Source organism: Mustelus asterias, chromosome 23 (assembly GCF_964213995.1).
Source record: "Mustelus asterias chromosome 23, sMusAst1.hap1.1, whole genome shotgun sequence".
NCBI lineage: Eukaryota > Metazoa > Chordata > Chondrichthyes > Carcharhiniformes > Triakidae > Mustelus > Mustelus asterias.
In genome coordinates, this window is record NC_135823.1 from 42,865,801 (window position 1) to 42,882,380 (window position 16,580).

General features: G+C 43.4%; 1 protein-coding gene across 2 annotated transcripts in view; it reads left to right on the forward strand.

The window, feature by feature from the left end:
* Positions 1-2,175: 2,175 nt before the first annotated feature.
* The window catches only part of rbfox1 (RNA binding fox-1 homolog 1), a 291,598-nt gene continuing 277,193 nt past the window's right edge, over positions 2,176-16,580 (forward strand). The window contains exons 1-2 of one of the 2 annotated variants that reach the window (XM_078239819.1): positions 2,176-2,255; positions 3,553-3,795. In XM_078239819.1, coding sequence (XP_078095945.1) covers positions 2,223-2,255; positions 3,553-3,795 — 276 coding nt within the window. In that variant the 5' untranslated portion in view covers positions 2,176-2,222. The remainder of the gene's footprint in view (positions 2,256-3,552; positions 3,796-16,580) is intronic. The other variant, XM_078239820.1, reaches the window with a different exon arrangement.

Below are 16,580 nucleotides of genomic sequence, written 5' to 3' on the forward strand. Positions count from 1 at the left end.
AAACATAAAAGCAAATTACTGTGGATGCTGGAATCTGAAACCAAAAAAGAAAATGCTGGAAAATCTCAGGAGGTGTGGCAGCATTTAGATGCTGCCAGATCTGCTGAGACTTTCCAGCATTTTCATATTTTGTTTCAATACTTTTAATATTCATTATCTTTAAACTAAATTGAATAAATATTGGTGCATTATCAGAAGTGATTTTGTGTCAGTTCTGATCTTCGCTGCATATTTGTTACAGCAATGGAATGCTACATTATTTATATCTGGCAATTCAATCTCTAACTACAGCACAATGTTACTTCTGTCGGAAAAAAAAGAGGTATCAATGTGAAAATTAGGTCAAATGTAAGAAATAATTCATAGGAATGTCTAGCTTGATGAGCCAGTACTCAAAATCCTGCAACATTATATGCTATTAGGTGGTCATGTGGGACCTGTGTTAAAATGTCAGGAGATGGACTTAACTTGCAAATACAAACTAATTAAAATGTCCACAAGTGAACATCCCCTCTCCAAAAGAAACAAAATGTCACCTTGTTAGTCAATGATTTTTTAAAAAACAGCCAATTATTATCAGGCTCCCCTGGCAATATAACATAAACACATGTGCTGTGACTGTTCACACCATGAGCTCTGGTCATTGCCTATGTTATGGCCACTTCCCTTAGAGCATTGAATAGGTCCATTGAAGAGTCTTCCTTGTTGGCAAGGTGGATGGGACAACGAGGAAGGCATAACACGGGAAGTGAAGTACAATTAAATCAAACAAGGGAATAAAATAATATATATTCACATAATCCAAATAGACGTGAGCTAATTGAGTGGCCAGTTTATTTGTTAATTAAAATATGCATCTGGGTAACTTCCATTCAATTTTGAGAAAGTATAGTGAGAGGGACGCACAAAAATCTTTCAATTATGCTGACTTCTGTTTGTTTTGGCTGTTTTCTGGGAGTTCACATCCTGTCTTGTGTATTAGTGTGTCAAGGTAGCGTTCGCTCATTTTTGTGCTGCAGCTGTATAATTGGCCGTTGCTGCTGCTATCAAAGACTTGAGGGAGCTTCTTTTAAAGCAAAGCTGATCCCTTTACAGCCGCAGCTAGCGAAGGGAATTCACTCAATGCATTGATGGACTTTGCATTATTTAGTACAGGCGCAACTGATCCAACCTCCATTCCAGTCAAAATGTTATCACTGTGCATCAGGAATGTGCACAAGATTTATATGGCTGATGCTGGGTGCAAGAACAATGCAAAATTGTGTCGTTGAGTTTGCATTGTCAGAGAAAAAGAAACATCTAAAAAAAAAACAAGCACCAACTTCTCGTAGATCATTTAAAGAGCTGCAGCAAAATATTTCATAAATTTGACTATAAAGTGCAGGCGATCACGGAAATCAGTTATGCTATTCTCAACAGCATAGATCTTGCAGTTTGCCATTTATCCCGGAATAAGGAAAGGTCTCTCTTAGTGCTCTCAATTAATGAGATTTAATTTTACTTTCATAGGTTACACTGCCTGGACAACTCATGAGTCGATAGAAATCAAGTGAAATAAGTTTTCTGTACCTTATGCACATTTGTTTCCAGATTTAAAGGTTTGCTTTTGTAGACCCATTTTTTTGTAAGTTTATGGAGCTGCAACAAAAAAGGGTGGAAGCCGAGAAACCATCCGTTTATATCATTAGGGTGGAAATGTGCAAAGTATATTTCGCAGTTGCTGCTTCTCTCAGTTGTGCTAAATTAGTTATGGCAATGCAGTGGAGGAACCAAGGCGGCATTTGATCATTTTGTTTCCTCGGCAATAAGATTTGTAACGAAAGTGGCTCGAGGCGGGAATAATGTTTTATTTAGTGTCAAAGCATGTGGGCATAGCGTCAAAAAATAATAAGTGCTCCGCTTTAAAGCTGCAGTTAAGGCAGCCAAAGAATTGCACACTGCTTTTTGATGCTGTATCACAATGTCTGGCAGCTGCTATTACACTCGGATCTGGTAGCAGTCATCAGAGGAGTGGCCTTGTGTGATTAACTGGGGTAGAGTCTGGCAGGAAAGCCCATATGTTTCAGGTTTGGGAGCAGTCATGTTGAGTGGGAGGTCAGAAAACAATGCATAAGCTCCCCCCACCCCCCGAACACATACACATGCTCGCACACGCCTTCATCCATAATTGATGCTTGCTTTTGGCAGATGCTTTAGGGCCTAGTATTCCAGCTCATAAGTTTATGGAGGAGAAAGGGAGCAAGATGGTGCAGCAGGTATTCTTTTATTTTCCTTTTCCCTTTTGTTTTAAATTCTGTTTTTGAGGGGGGAGGGTGGAGATCCAGGAATTGTCTGAATTGTGGAGTAGGTGCAGGTCCCATATGTGAGAGACCTCCCTGTAGTGTGGATGGCTCGCACTGTTAAGTGCTGCAGTGATATGAGATTCTGCGGAGCTGTTTACAGTCTCCAGGTACACAGCAGCACTATACCATTAAGGCTCAGTAATGCAAGCGTGGTGGGTTTTTTTGCGGCGGTGGGGGGGGGAGTTGAAGCTCTGGAGTTGTTGGATTATTGTTCATTTCACTGTTACCCAAGGGAATTCCGTCAATGTGCGTGTGAGCCCACATTGCTCCCTTGATGGCATGGCAGTTTTACTTAATATAATTTACATCAACCTCGCAGCACTCAGTGTAAGCTGCAAATCCTCGGTGCTTGAATGCTGACACTGTCTTGTGTCCTCACCGATTGTCACACACACACACACACACAACTCCAACATAATTGACTGCAGAAAGCGAAAAAAAAAGCTCTGATTCACTTTTTTTTTGAAAACTGGCTACTTAGACCTTTATGTGGCAGAGGAGTTTTATGAAGCCTTCAGAGCTGTGTCAGAACTGACAACTTAAAAGGGTTTTTTTTAATGTGTTGGGTCTGCATAGACCTCAATGTGATTAGGCTGGGTTTTTTTTAGTTATATTATCGCTTGCCTTCAAGCTGAAAGCAATAAACTGGATTTTTAACTGCGCCACGTAAAGCATATTTTTGAGCTAAATGTGGTTTTCATTAGATTTGGGCCAGCACATTTAGCAAAGGCTGACAGTCTGCCATCCTTTGTTCTTCTCTGCTGCCAGCAACTACTTTATAAGGGATTCCAAACCCCAGAGCAGCTTCAGAGGGAAAAAAAACCTGATGACTTCAATAACAATCCTCAGTGTCAGACACTGCTGAGACATCACACTATAAACAGTTTCACATTTGTGCTAAAACATTTGAGTTTTAAGCTTCATGAAGCTTTGGGTGCCGAGGTAATGTGCGAGAGTTTAGTGTTTCTAATTAAATGTTGGCAGTAATTATCACAAAGTGTGAAAGCATGAATATTAATTGGGGAGGGGGGGTGGTGGTTTACGTTGAAAACACTGATGATGTTAATAAGAGTCTGCAGCAAGTCCACACAGCAGCTGTTTGGTGACTGGGGAAAGGCTAGTGTGGGGAATCAGCCTGTCAACTGTACCTGGAAATGAGTCTTTCCCTGTCTTTAATTCTGCTCATGTTATTCTCTCCTCTGATCCGCAGGGTAACCAGGAAGCCACAGCACCCCCTGACACTATGGCGCAGCCTTATGCGTCAGCTCAGTTCGCTCCACCTCAGAATGGGATCCCGACAGAATACACAGCTCCACATCCCCATCCAGCCCCGGACTACACAGGCCAGACCACAGTCCCTGAGCACACGTTAAACATGTACTCTACTGCCCAGACACATTCAGAACAGAGCGGCACCGACACAAATGCACAAACCGTGTCCGGAACAGCCACAGTAAGTGCAAATTTTCTACTTTTCCAGTCCATTGAGTCAAAGCCACAAAACTTTTTGTTGCCTGCATTTTTCTCTCAGCAGTTACCAGCTGATTAGCACTGGGCTAAAATCATGAGTACATGGCTGTGAACTAGAGTTTGGATTTCACTTCTGCTTTGCATTTGACTGACATCTTTTTCATCAGTTCTCAGGAATTCCGAATATTGTCTCCATTTTTCTTATTGTAGGAGCACATCTTCATTCCTTCATGCAAAGAAAATCTGTGTTAGCCCAGGAGAACACAGAAACTGAAGTATCATGTGTCATTTTCTTCTGGGTGTGATGTGCCAATAGCACAATAATGGTTTTCACACTCTGGTCAGGTGCTTGCATATATTGGATTTGGTTTTGTCAAACAGTTTCTTGAAAGAATGTGTGTCTTTATAATATGCTCAAATTTTTAGACATCGAAGAGTGCCACCCAGTCACCACCGGCTCTTTAACTGTCAATGAAATGTTACCATCATAGAAAGTTGACTGAAAATTTATGTTTAAGTACCAAGGATTCCCAGGAGAAACCGACAGCTTTGAGGCCTATTGCATTAAGCAGTTTACTGAACAACGCTAATGTAATATACTTACTTCCAGGTAAGAAGGTAAACCATAAATAAAGCAGAGCCCAATATCTTGGCCCCTCTTGCTATCATTGCTGTTTGTTTGGTTACATTCAAAATGGAGCTGGATAGATTGTCCATCATTTTAGGTAGAGAGGGTTAGTTGATTCTGATTCCAATCTTTTTTAGTGATACCATCATTGCATTTAATAAGAATGCAGCCAGGTGAACCAAAATTTGATATTTTGTGGTGTGTATGGACATGAAAATTGTACAATGCTACACTTAGTCAAGAAAGCACTGTCAAATAAAACACATTAATCAGTTCCTCTGTCCCCACAAACATTTAACTCAGTCACCAGTGTTCCAGGGGTCTGCACAATCCTTACTTTGTAACAGTCTGAATAAGGACAACTCATTCAACTTAACTCCAGTGTTATCAATGGAACTTTCAGTTGGGCAGCACGGTGACACAATGGTTAGCACTGCTGCCTCACAGCACCAGAGACCCAGGTTCAATTCCCGGCTTGGGTCACTGTGTGGAATTTGCACATTCTCCCCGTATCTACGTGGGTTTCCTCCGGGTGCTCCGGTTTCCTCCCACTGTCCGAAAGACGCGCTGGTTAAACGGTGCATTGGCCATGCTAAATTCTCCCTCAGTGTATCTGAACAGGCGCTGGAATGTAACGACGAGGGGATTTTCACAGTACAAAGAAAATTACAGCCCAGGTACAGGCCCTTCGGCCCTCCAAGCCTGCACCGACCATGCTGCCTGACTTAACTAAAACCCCCTACACTTCCGGGGACCATATCCCTCTATTCCCATCTCATTCATGTACTTGTCAAGACGCCCTTTAAAAGTCACTACCGTATCCGCTTCCACTACCTCCCCCGGCAATGAGTTCCAGGCACCCACCACTCTCTGTGTAAAAAATCTGCCTCGTACATCTCCTTTAAAACTTGCCCCTCGCACCTTAAACCTATGCCCCCTAATAATTGACTCTTCCACCCTGGGAAAAAGCTTCTGACTATCCACTCTGTCCATGCCTCTCATAATCTTGTAGACTTCTATCAGGTCACCGTCGCTCCAATGAGAACAAACAAAGTTTCTCCAACCTCTCCTCATAGCTAATGCCCTCCATACCAGGCAACATCCTGGTAAATCTTTTCTGTACCCTCTCCAAAGCCTCCACATCCTTCTGGTAGTGTGGCGACCAGAATTGAACACTATATTCCAAGTGCGGCCTCACTAAGGTTCTATAAAGCGTCAACATGACTTGCCAATTTTTAAACTCCATGCCCCGGCCGATGAAGGCAAGCATGCCGTATGCCTTCTTGACGACCTTCTCCACCTGCATTGCCACTTTATGTGACCTGTGCACCTGTACTCCCAGAATCCTTTGCCTATCAATACTCTTAAGGGTTCTGCCATTTACTGTATATTTCCTATCTGTATTAGACCTTCCAAAATGCATTACCTCACATTTGTACGGATTATTTCCAGAGATCACAGTGTGATTGCTGCTATCCCTCTTTGCATCAGCTCTTGTCCATCGAGTCTGTGTAACTACATATTACCTACATGAGGTAAATGTATTACCTCACATTTGTCCGGATTAAACTCCATCTGCCATCTCTCTGCCCATGTCTCCAACTGATCTATATCCTGCTGTACCCTCTGATGGTCCTCATCGCTATCCGCAAATCCACCAACCGTTGTGTCGTCCGCAAACTTACTAATCAAACCAGTTACATTTTCCTCCAAATCATTTGTATATATTACAAACAGCAAAGGCCCCAGCACTGATCCCTGAGGAACACCACTTGTCACAGCCCTCCATTCAGAAACGCACCCTTCCACTGCTACCCTCTGTCTTCTTTGACTGAGCCAGTTTTGTATCCACCTTGCCAGCTCACCTCTGATCCCATGCAACTTCACCTTCTGCACCAGTCTGCCATGAGGGACCTTGTCAAAGGCCTTACTGAAGTCCATTGCAATTAACTTGATTGCAGTGTTAATGTCAGCCTACTTGCAACAATAAATAAAAATGTTATTGATCAATACTCCATCAGAACCATATCCGGCAATATTATACTGAGGTACCTGATGGAGGACTTCTGAAGACAGCATAATAGAAACATAGAAGATAGGAGCAGGAGGAGGCCATTTGGCCCTTCGAGCCTGCTCCACCATTCATCACGATCATGGCTGATCAGCCAACTCAATAGCCTAATCCTGCTTTCTCCCCATAACCTTTGATCCCATTCACCCCAAGTGCTATATCCAGCCGCCTCTTGAATGCATTCAATGTTTTGGCATCAACTACTTCCTGTGGTAATGAATTCCACAGGCTCACTCTTTGGGTGAAGAAATGTCTCCTCACCTCGTTCTAAATGGTCTACCCTGAATCCTCAGACTGTGACTTCTAGTTCTGGACTCCCCCGCCATCGGGAAAATCCTCCCTGCATCTACCCTGTCTAGTCCTGTTAGAATTTTATAAGTCTCTATGAGATCCCCCCCTCATTCATCTGAACTCCAGCAAAAACAATCCTAACCTAAACAATCTCTCCTCATACATCAGTCCCGCCATCCCCGGAATCAGCCTGGTAAACCTTCACTGCACTGCCTCAAGAACATCCTTCCTCAGAAAAGGAGATCAAAACTGCACACAATACTCTAGGTGTGGCCTCATCAAGGCCCTGTATAATTGCAACAACACATCCCTGCTCCTGTACTCAAAACCTCTCGCAATGAAGGTCAACAAACTGTTTGCCTTCTTTACCGCCTGCTGCACCTGCATGCTTACCTTCAGTGACTAGTGCAGAAGGCCACCCAGGTCCCACTGCACACTCCCCTCTCCCAATTTATAGCCATTCAGGTGGTAATCTGCCGCCATGTTTTTGCTTCCAAAGTGAATAACCTCACATTTATCCAAATTATACTGCATCTGCCATTGATTAGCCCACTCACCCAACCATCCAGATCATGCTGAAGGACCTCTGCATCCTTCCGACAGTTCACCCTCTCACCCAACTTGGTATCATCTGCAAACTTTGAGATGTTACATTTTGTTCCCTCATAGAAATCATAGAAACCCTACAGTGCAGAAGGAGGCCATTCGGCCCATCGAGTCTGCACCGACCACAATCCCACCCAGGCCCTACCCCCACACATTTTACCCACTAACCCCTCTAACCTACGCATCCCAGGACTCTAAGGGGCAATTTTTTTTTTAACCTGGCCAATCAACCTAACCCGCACATCTTTGGACTGTGGGAGGAAACCGGAGCACCCGGAGGAAAGCCACGCAGACACGAGGAGAATGTGCAAACTCCACACAGACAGTGACCCGAGCCGGGAATCGAACCCGGGACCCTGGAGCTGTGAAGCAGCAGTGCTAACCACTGTGCTACCGTGCCGCCCAATAATCCAAATCATTAATATATATTGTGAATAGCTGAGGTCCCAGCACTGATCCCTGTGGCACCCCACTAGTTACTGCCTGCCAATTTGAAAAGCACCCATTAACTCCTACTTTTGGTTCCTCTCTGCCATCTTTCTATCCATCTCAGTACACTTCCCCTAATCCCATTCACTTTAATCTTGCACGATAATCTCTTATGCGGGACTTTGTCAAATGCTTTCTGAAAGATGATGTTTTATTGGTTGCTGTAATGGAGTGTTAGCATCCTGCGCTTGTGACCTGACAGCTTGCTTATATTTCTTCAGTGGATCCATACAACACATTGGCCCAGTCGTTTGCCCCTGGGCTCAGACACAGAGACAAGAAAACTTGAGGCTCCATGAACCTATTAGAAATCATGGCCCGGATGTCAGATTTTTGGTTTAGGGGGCGGGCTGGATTAAAGGTCAGGGCGGGAAACCCAAGATGAGCTGTGGTGCTTTTGTTGGGTGGGGGGCGGCGGGGTTGGGGGGGCGGGGGGGGGGGGGGGGGGGGGGGAAGGCCTGCCCGCCGGCCTCTGGTACCATGTTTTAAATTTATAAATAAAGATAAAAAGATGAAACATCCTTCCAACCCCCACTACCCGCCTCCCACAAATCCTCATGCTGCACCCAAGCCAACCCACAATACTACGTGCCTCCCATCAACCCCCCCCGCCCCATAACCCTCATATCCTCAATGCCATCCTGTACTCCACACCTATTGCCATAGCTCCCCATGCTATCCATGCCGACCTATGATCTTCCACCCACCCATGGTCCTTTGTAATTTCTATGCCAATGTAATGCCAATTCATGCCAACATATGCCCTGACCACTAGTTGTCCTTACACCTGCCATGTCAAATCATCTGGTGTCCACCATGAGAAGATATCAGAGCCTGTGCAGAGATAGGCTTAATAAAATACAGTTCGATATAATAAAGTTCTAATTATCCTTTGCGTATACCATGTTTTGTTAATGACATAAAGGGATCAGTCGTTCATAAGGGATTGTGTAAACACGTTGTGTATTCATTTATTTAGACTAAGCACAGTGAAACTGAAACTGAATCACGTGGATCTTGTGATGGCATGCTGATATTCCTTCAAGCCATATTGCAAGATCCTCCTTTCTTTTCAGAGATACTTTCCCCCTTCCAAAAAAGCATAACTATTTACAATTACGTAAATGTACACCTCTGATGAATCTATGAGTCTCCAATGCATAGAGGTAATCTGCTAGTACACTCTGATCTTGTCTGAAGGTTTCTTTAATTGCTCACAGTAATCTGTGAGGTTGTCATTCTTGGTTGTTGTTCCTGGTTGTATCTGGGATCTTATCCTTGATGCAGTAGCTTGTATGGTGCTTAAGGGGCTGAAATGGATATGATTTGTCCATGGTTACATCTCACTATTGCACCAAATCCTTGTCACTTCAGCTGGTCATGTCCCATCTGTGAGATCCTGGATACAAATTTGTTGCCGAACTCTAAACGTATCAATTCTGTACCCGTATTTTTATCTTGCACATTGGTCATCTTCTCTTGGAGTTTTAAAAGTTGCTCTCTAGTTTCTGAGAGGATAGAATGGGATAGAGCTTTGCCGCTGATGAAATAGTTGCACTGAAAGGTGTTGCTCTCAGGTGTAACATTACATTGTGTAGATCTTGCTCTGTCTGTCTACATTTGTGAATTTGGGATTTTACCTTGCAAGTTATTCATTCAGCTATGCCATTAGGTTAAGGGTAATGAGAAGAAGAAATAGTATGATCCATATGCCCCATAGGCCACTTCTCACACATATCCTGAAATGACTCACTGTTATTTGTAAGGATCTCTCTAAGCACACCAATAAACTGAAAATGGCACTTAAAGTGTACATGTCAGTTATGCTTGATGTACCGTGCAATTGTTGTATCTGGGATAATGAAGAGAAGAAGTCGTTTGATCAATTTCCACTTCTCTCACATCCTGAAATGGTTGAATACAAACAGACATATTATATGTATAATATAAACTAAGAGCAGGAGTAGGCCACTTGGCTGCTTTGAGACTGCTTCACCATTTAATAAGATTATGGCTGATCTGATTATGGCTTCAACACCTGCATACTCTGACAGCTTTCGACTTACTTGTTGATCAAGAATTCATCTATCTCCCCACTAAAAATATTCAGCAAATTGCGCATTGTTATCCTTATGATCTCTCTCAGCACGCCAAATGAACTGGAAGTAGCATTTCAATGACTTCAGTGTCATTGTTCATAGGTGGCCAATTGACTGTCTCTTATGTGAGTCTTCTTGTCTGATGCATCCCTATGTACGAACGATGAAGTTATTGAAGAATATCAGGTTGCAAAGATCCCGAAATGGTGACCCAGAATGGGACATTTAATTGCTCACAATTATCTTGAGATTGTCATTCTTTAAAAAATGACTCCCCAGGAAATGCAATACTCATCCTAGTAAGGCCAAAATGGTCTCATATATTTGTGGACATGCTGAATTGATTCAGGCCATCCTTTGATAATGGCTTTCTACAGTATAGAATCTTCATCAGCCTTACGTCAGTGATTGAGAAATTATTGGGAAAGATTCTTAGGGACAGGATTTACTCACATCTAGAAACAAATGAACTGATTAGTGATAGACAGCATGGTTCTGTGAAGGGGAGGTCATGCCCCACTAACTTGATCGAGTTTTTTGAGGAAGTGATGAAGATGATAGATGAGGGAAAGGCAGTGGATGTTGTATACATGGACTTCAGTAAAGCCTTTTGACATGGTAGACTGGTACGAAAGGTGAAGTCACACAGGATCAGAGGAGAGCTGGCAAGATGGATACAGAACTGGCTTGGCCATAGAAGACAGAGGGTAGCGGTAGAGAGGTGCTTTTCTGAATGGAAGGCTGTGACTAGTCGTGTTCCACAGGGACCAGTTCTGGGACCTTTGTTGTTCGTAGTATATATAAATGATTTGGAGGAAAATGTAGCTGGTCTGATTAGTAAGTTCGCAGACGACACAAAATTGGTGGAGTTGCAGATAATGAAGAGGATTGTCAGAGGATACAGCACGATATAGACCAGTTGGAGACTTGGGCAGAGAAATGGCAAATGGAGTTTAATCTGGACAAGTGTGAGCTAATGCTTATTGGAAGGTCCAGTGCATGTAGGAATTGTACAGTAAATGGTAGAACCCTTAGGAGCATTGACAGGCAGAGAGATCTGGGTGTATATGTCCACCGATCACTGAAAGTAGCAACCCAGGTGGATAAGGTAGTCAAGAAAGCTTATGGCATGCTTGCCTTCATCAGTCGGGTCATTGAGTATAAAAATTCGCAGCTCATGCTGCAGCTGTACAGAACTTTAGCTGGGCTTCATTTCGAATATTGTGTACAATTCTCGTCACCACACTACCAGAAGGATGTGGATGTTTTGGAGAGGGTACAGAAGAGGTTTACCAGGATGTTGCCTGGTCTGGAGGGTATTAGCTATGAGGAGAGGTTGGATAAACTCAATTTGTTCTCACTGGAACTACGGAGGTTGAGAGGTGACCTAATAGAGGTGTACAAGATTATGAGTGGCATGGACAGAGTGGATAGTCAGTTGCTCTTTTCTAGGGTAGAAAAGTCAAGTATTAGGGGACATAGGTTTAAGGTGCGTGAGGAAAAGTTTAGAGGAGATGTGCGAGGCAAGTTTTTTACACAGAGGGTGGTGAATGTCTGGAACGCGCTGCCTGAGGAGGTGGTGGGAGTAGGTACGATAGCAGCATTTAAGGGGCAACTCGACGAATACTTGAACAGGATGGGAATGGAAGGATAGGCAGGCATCATGATCGGCGCAGGCTTGGAGGGCCGAAGGGCCTATTCCTGTGCTGTACTTTTCTTTGTTCTCTTTGTTCTTTGTTCACAATTTCTTGTAACCATTGACATTTGTGTTGCGCAAAATAGTTGACAGATTTGCAACCTCCTTTAAGTGTAATGTTGCTACTCCCTTGAAACAACCAATTTTGTCTAAAAATTCTGGATATTTCAATGTTAGATCATGGACTGAGGCAATAGGAATAGTTTCTGAGGTTCAACTGACTGATTCCATGGATTGCCACTAGCCTGAGTTCACGGCATACCCCTAGACCTACAGTCACTAGGCTTTTGGTCTCCATGACGTAGAACAACTGTGACACCCAAGAGGATTCAATTTACTTGTACTCCAGAGCTATGGCACCTGCACATGGAGTCAGTGAACTCCAGACGTTTCACAGCAGTCGATTTCGGTATGGCCTTCCATGTCTATGGATACATGTCATTTAGAATTCACAAGCGAATTTGCAAGGGTCACTCATTTAAGACAGAAATGAGGAGGAACTTCTTTTCTCGGAGAGTAGTGAATCTGTGGAATTCTTTATCGCAGAGGGCTGTCGAGGCTGGGTCATTAAGTATGTTCAAGGCTGACATAGACAGATTTTTAATCAGTAAGGAAATCGCGAGTTATGGCGACAAAGCAGGAAAGTGGAGTTGAGGATTATCACATCAGATCAGTCATGATCTCATTGAATGGTGGAGCAGATTCGGTAGGCTGAATGGCCGCCTTCTGCTTCTACATCTTATGGACTTATAGGTTGTATGTTTGCATTTCCACCCATTTTAATCTTGGCCAATAGAGAGTAGTTTCCAACCTTCTTAGGAGAGATCATTTTAATCTTGGCAAACATTTCCACCGGTGTGACGGTGTCTGTTTTCCATGAGATTGGTGTGAAACCTCTGTTCATCACTCTTCATTGTCATTTTCTAGTTTGTTAATCACACCATACATATGTTTCTGACAGGATGCCGGGGGTCATTCTTATTTCTTTGGTATATGGTCTGCTTGGATCAGTGCACAGCTCTTTGTAGTTGCATCAACCTTTACTCTAGTGCACTGTCAGTGCCAATAACCCTTTCTGTCACTTGCCTTTCAAAATTTCTGGAAAGTTAAGCACTTCCTTAGTGCACGCAGGAGACTATATCTTTCAGATGTAGTGATGGGTTTGGGTATTCTAGTGAGTACGTCAACAATTGGGTTTGTGTTTAGGACTATAAGCTTCGTCGACCTGCGTCCATCCTTGAGTCATTTATGCTATACATGTTGGACTTGCCTAGCTGGACTTTCTAGAATGTCATGGACTCCAGTCAATTAACACAGATGTTTAACCTGATTTTGAACAGGTCTTCCAACTTTTGGGGATCCTTTTAATTCCTGAATTGTTATGGCCTGCTTGTCTGGTTCAGTCACAGCTGAATCAAGACACCATGGCTTCTGTTTAAACATTGTGAATTTGGATAGTAGGTCAGCTGCATCCCAATTAAAACAGGGGAATTTTGTGCACATTTTGACAATATCCCTTTGACCCTCCTCCTTATTTTATTCAGTTTATTGTTTACCAACTCCAGAAGCCACCCGTTATAAAATTGCAACCTTTTGTGGCCTGATTTTTCTGATGGGTTTATTTTTCTTTGTCTGACTATCGTCCACATCCTGGTCACTCGCCTTTCCAGATTGAGCTAACTTGCTGTTATCCCATTCTCTGAACTGACAGGCTACGTGTTGCAATCTCACCACAAGGGATCTGTCTGCTTACCAACCACCTTCAAAACTTCTTTTGCGCATTCACCACATTGTGACTTTGACACTGTCCAATGCTGCAGACTCATTGCAATCTGACCAAAACATCAGGGGTCGTCTCATGACTTGTAGCATGATCTAAAGCTATTCACCATGTTGTACCTGCTGTTTGACCACTGCTGAACACCATGTCATGTTTTTATCATGATATAAAAGCACCAGCCATCAGTTATTTAGACGAGGCACATAAGAACATATATCTACCTTGGAAACCTTGGAAGATATCAGCAGAAGGGCTGTGTGTGTTGTGCCCTGCTCACAGGTCAAACTAAAACTGGGACTGGATACTTCTAGTGATAAAGACATATTACAACAGCACATTTCATTTTATTAAAGAAACTCTCAATCATAAAAACTAATCTACCGCATTTACATTCCTTCAACTAAAAGTTTTATAACAAAACACACGTCATTCAATCCCTTACTAACAACAAGCAGTGGAACACTATGGGCTCAAAAAGGCAGCTCACCACGCCTTCTCAAGGACAGCTAGGGATAGCCAATAAATACTGGCCTCGCCAGCAACAGCCACATCCCATAAATGAATATTTAAAAAAAAATCATAGTCCTACATCAAAGAGTCTATAACCACTTGGATCTGTCAATCAAATCGAAATGGCATCCCACTGTAATAATGGGTGGTTGTGAAATGAGTCATAAATAGCACTAATCCAGTAATCTCAGACGAATGTCAACAGAGAAGAATGTAACAGCAAGCAATTGTTTTTCTTTCACACTCCAGGCAATTGTTTCAAAGTTTCAGAGTTAAACAAATCTACAAAGCTCAGATGTGCCCTTACCTGGCCGTGTATGCTGTTAACTGGCCTGTGACACAGTGTTTTACCATCGATAGTGTAAGTCAAATCGCTGTGAAGAAATTTGCATTCCAACTGATGTGGAAAAAAAAAAGTTAAATCCTTTAAATAGGCATAGGCTGTTCCTAATGATTCACTTGCCCATGTTAGTTACATATCTATCTTCACCTGCTTGGGGTAATTTGGAAACAATCCATCAGTGAACAGAGCATTGCAATGAAATGTAAATAACTTTTAATAGCAGCAGTAAGATTAAATGGTGATGGAAATGTATGCAGAAATAATCTATTACACTTCCCGCATGGATTCAGAACAGGCATCCAAAAGGCCGGGGAAATAAATATTGCAATTTTAGAATGACCTTATCCATAAATCCTTGGCTTTTTCTTGGTAAAATTGTACCTTTAGTCTTGAAGCATTGAAAATGTCAATAATTTATGTCATTAGTGTTGAAAAACTGCGCTCCCAGACTGGTTACATTAAGCCTGCAACATCTTTTATGGATGAAATAGATACATGAGAATATTCACCCACTGTATATTGATTTCTGAGGGGGTGTTCATTTTACTGCATTACATCCTAAGCCCCTAGGAGACAACATAACCCAAATCTAGACAGGGTAGTTTGCTTTCAACTCATATCATTTAGATAGGCAGACTTTTTGGATCAGATTTTGAAATGCTTATCTTTGCCTTTGTAACAAAAAAAAGCACAAGGAATTATACTGTGGGATTTCAACAAATGCTTTGAACAGCTTTTAATTCTTGAGCTGTTTAGATGTCCCATTCTGTGAGACATGGGCGGAAGCTTTGCAATATTGCACAGAGTGCTGGATCAGGCATGGAAAGTGGAACCCCCCCCCAACCCCCCCAAGTGGGCATGGGGAAAAGTCCCCCAACCGTTGCATGCAGAGGGGCAATCCCCTCACCACCACTGAAAGATATACCTTCCCCCCCCCCCCCACCTCCACATCAGGCAACACGAGGGCGACCTGACCCCCCCTCCTCCCCCGCTACCCACCTCCACCAGCATTGAGGCAATCCCCACCCCCACCTAAAATGGAGGCACAAGCCCCCGCCCCCTCAACCATCGCCACCCCATCAACCATCGCCACCCCACCTCCCCACACACAAGGGGAACCGCCCCACTGGGGCTACACAGAGGGCCTGCCCCAGCATTGCCAACCTGGCATTGTGAACCTGGCACTGCCAGATTGGCATTGCCAGTGCATTCCCTGGCCATGTCCCTCACTGCCCAGGGGCTATACTCACCTCCGCGCCCCCCTCAGTGGGGCCATCATACTTGGTTTCCATTTTTGGGAGGGTGCGGGAGCATTCAACACTCCTGGAAGTAATAGTGTTAAGCCATTTAATGATATTAAAATTAAGTCAATTTCATGGAAATCAGGTTTATGGCCTTTTTGGGCATAATCAGTGAACCTGATTATGTCTCTGGCGGGGAAGATCTCAAGCCGAGATCTTGCCGACACAAATCCCGTTATGCCATAATTGGTTGGGTATTGGCGCTTTGGGGGCTGACATGCCACATTACACAAAAAGCTGACAACATTGATAACAGTAAGAGTGTTAACAACACCAGGTTGAAGTTACTTTAACCTGGTGTTGTTAAAACTCTTAATGTGTTTACCCCAGTCCAACGCCGGCACCTCCACAACATTGATAACAGCAGGACTATAGCATTGTCGGTCCTCTCTGTTACATGGCATAATACAGCTTGGGTGATGTTTGTAATTAGTAAAACTGATCTGTCAAAACTGCGGATTTTCTTCTCTTTTACAGCAATTATCTATTTACTGATTATAAGGCCCTTGAGTTTTTGGGCTTCAAGAAAGCAGGTTGGTTCATAGAATCTCGACAGTACAAAGGGAGGCCATTCGGTCCATTGAGTCTGCACCGACAACAATCCCACCCAGGCCCTATCCTCATAACCCCACGTATTTACCCTACTAATCCCCCTGACACTACGGGGCAATTTAGCATGGCCAATACATCTAATCCGCACATCTTTGGACTTTGGGAGGAAACCGGAGCACCCGGAGGAAACCCACGCAGACACGGGGAGAATGTGGAAACTCCATACAGTACCCCAAGCTGAGAATCGAACCAAGGTCCCCGGCACTGTAAGGCAGCAGTGCTAACCATGTGCCTCCGTGCTGCTAGTTGATTTGTACATGAGGACAGGGTTTAGGTAGGAACCCAGTTATGCCAGAAATTGCAAGTGCTTGAACTGACCCATTAACCTTAAGTGGGTGGGAC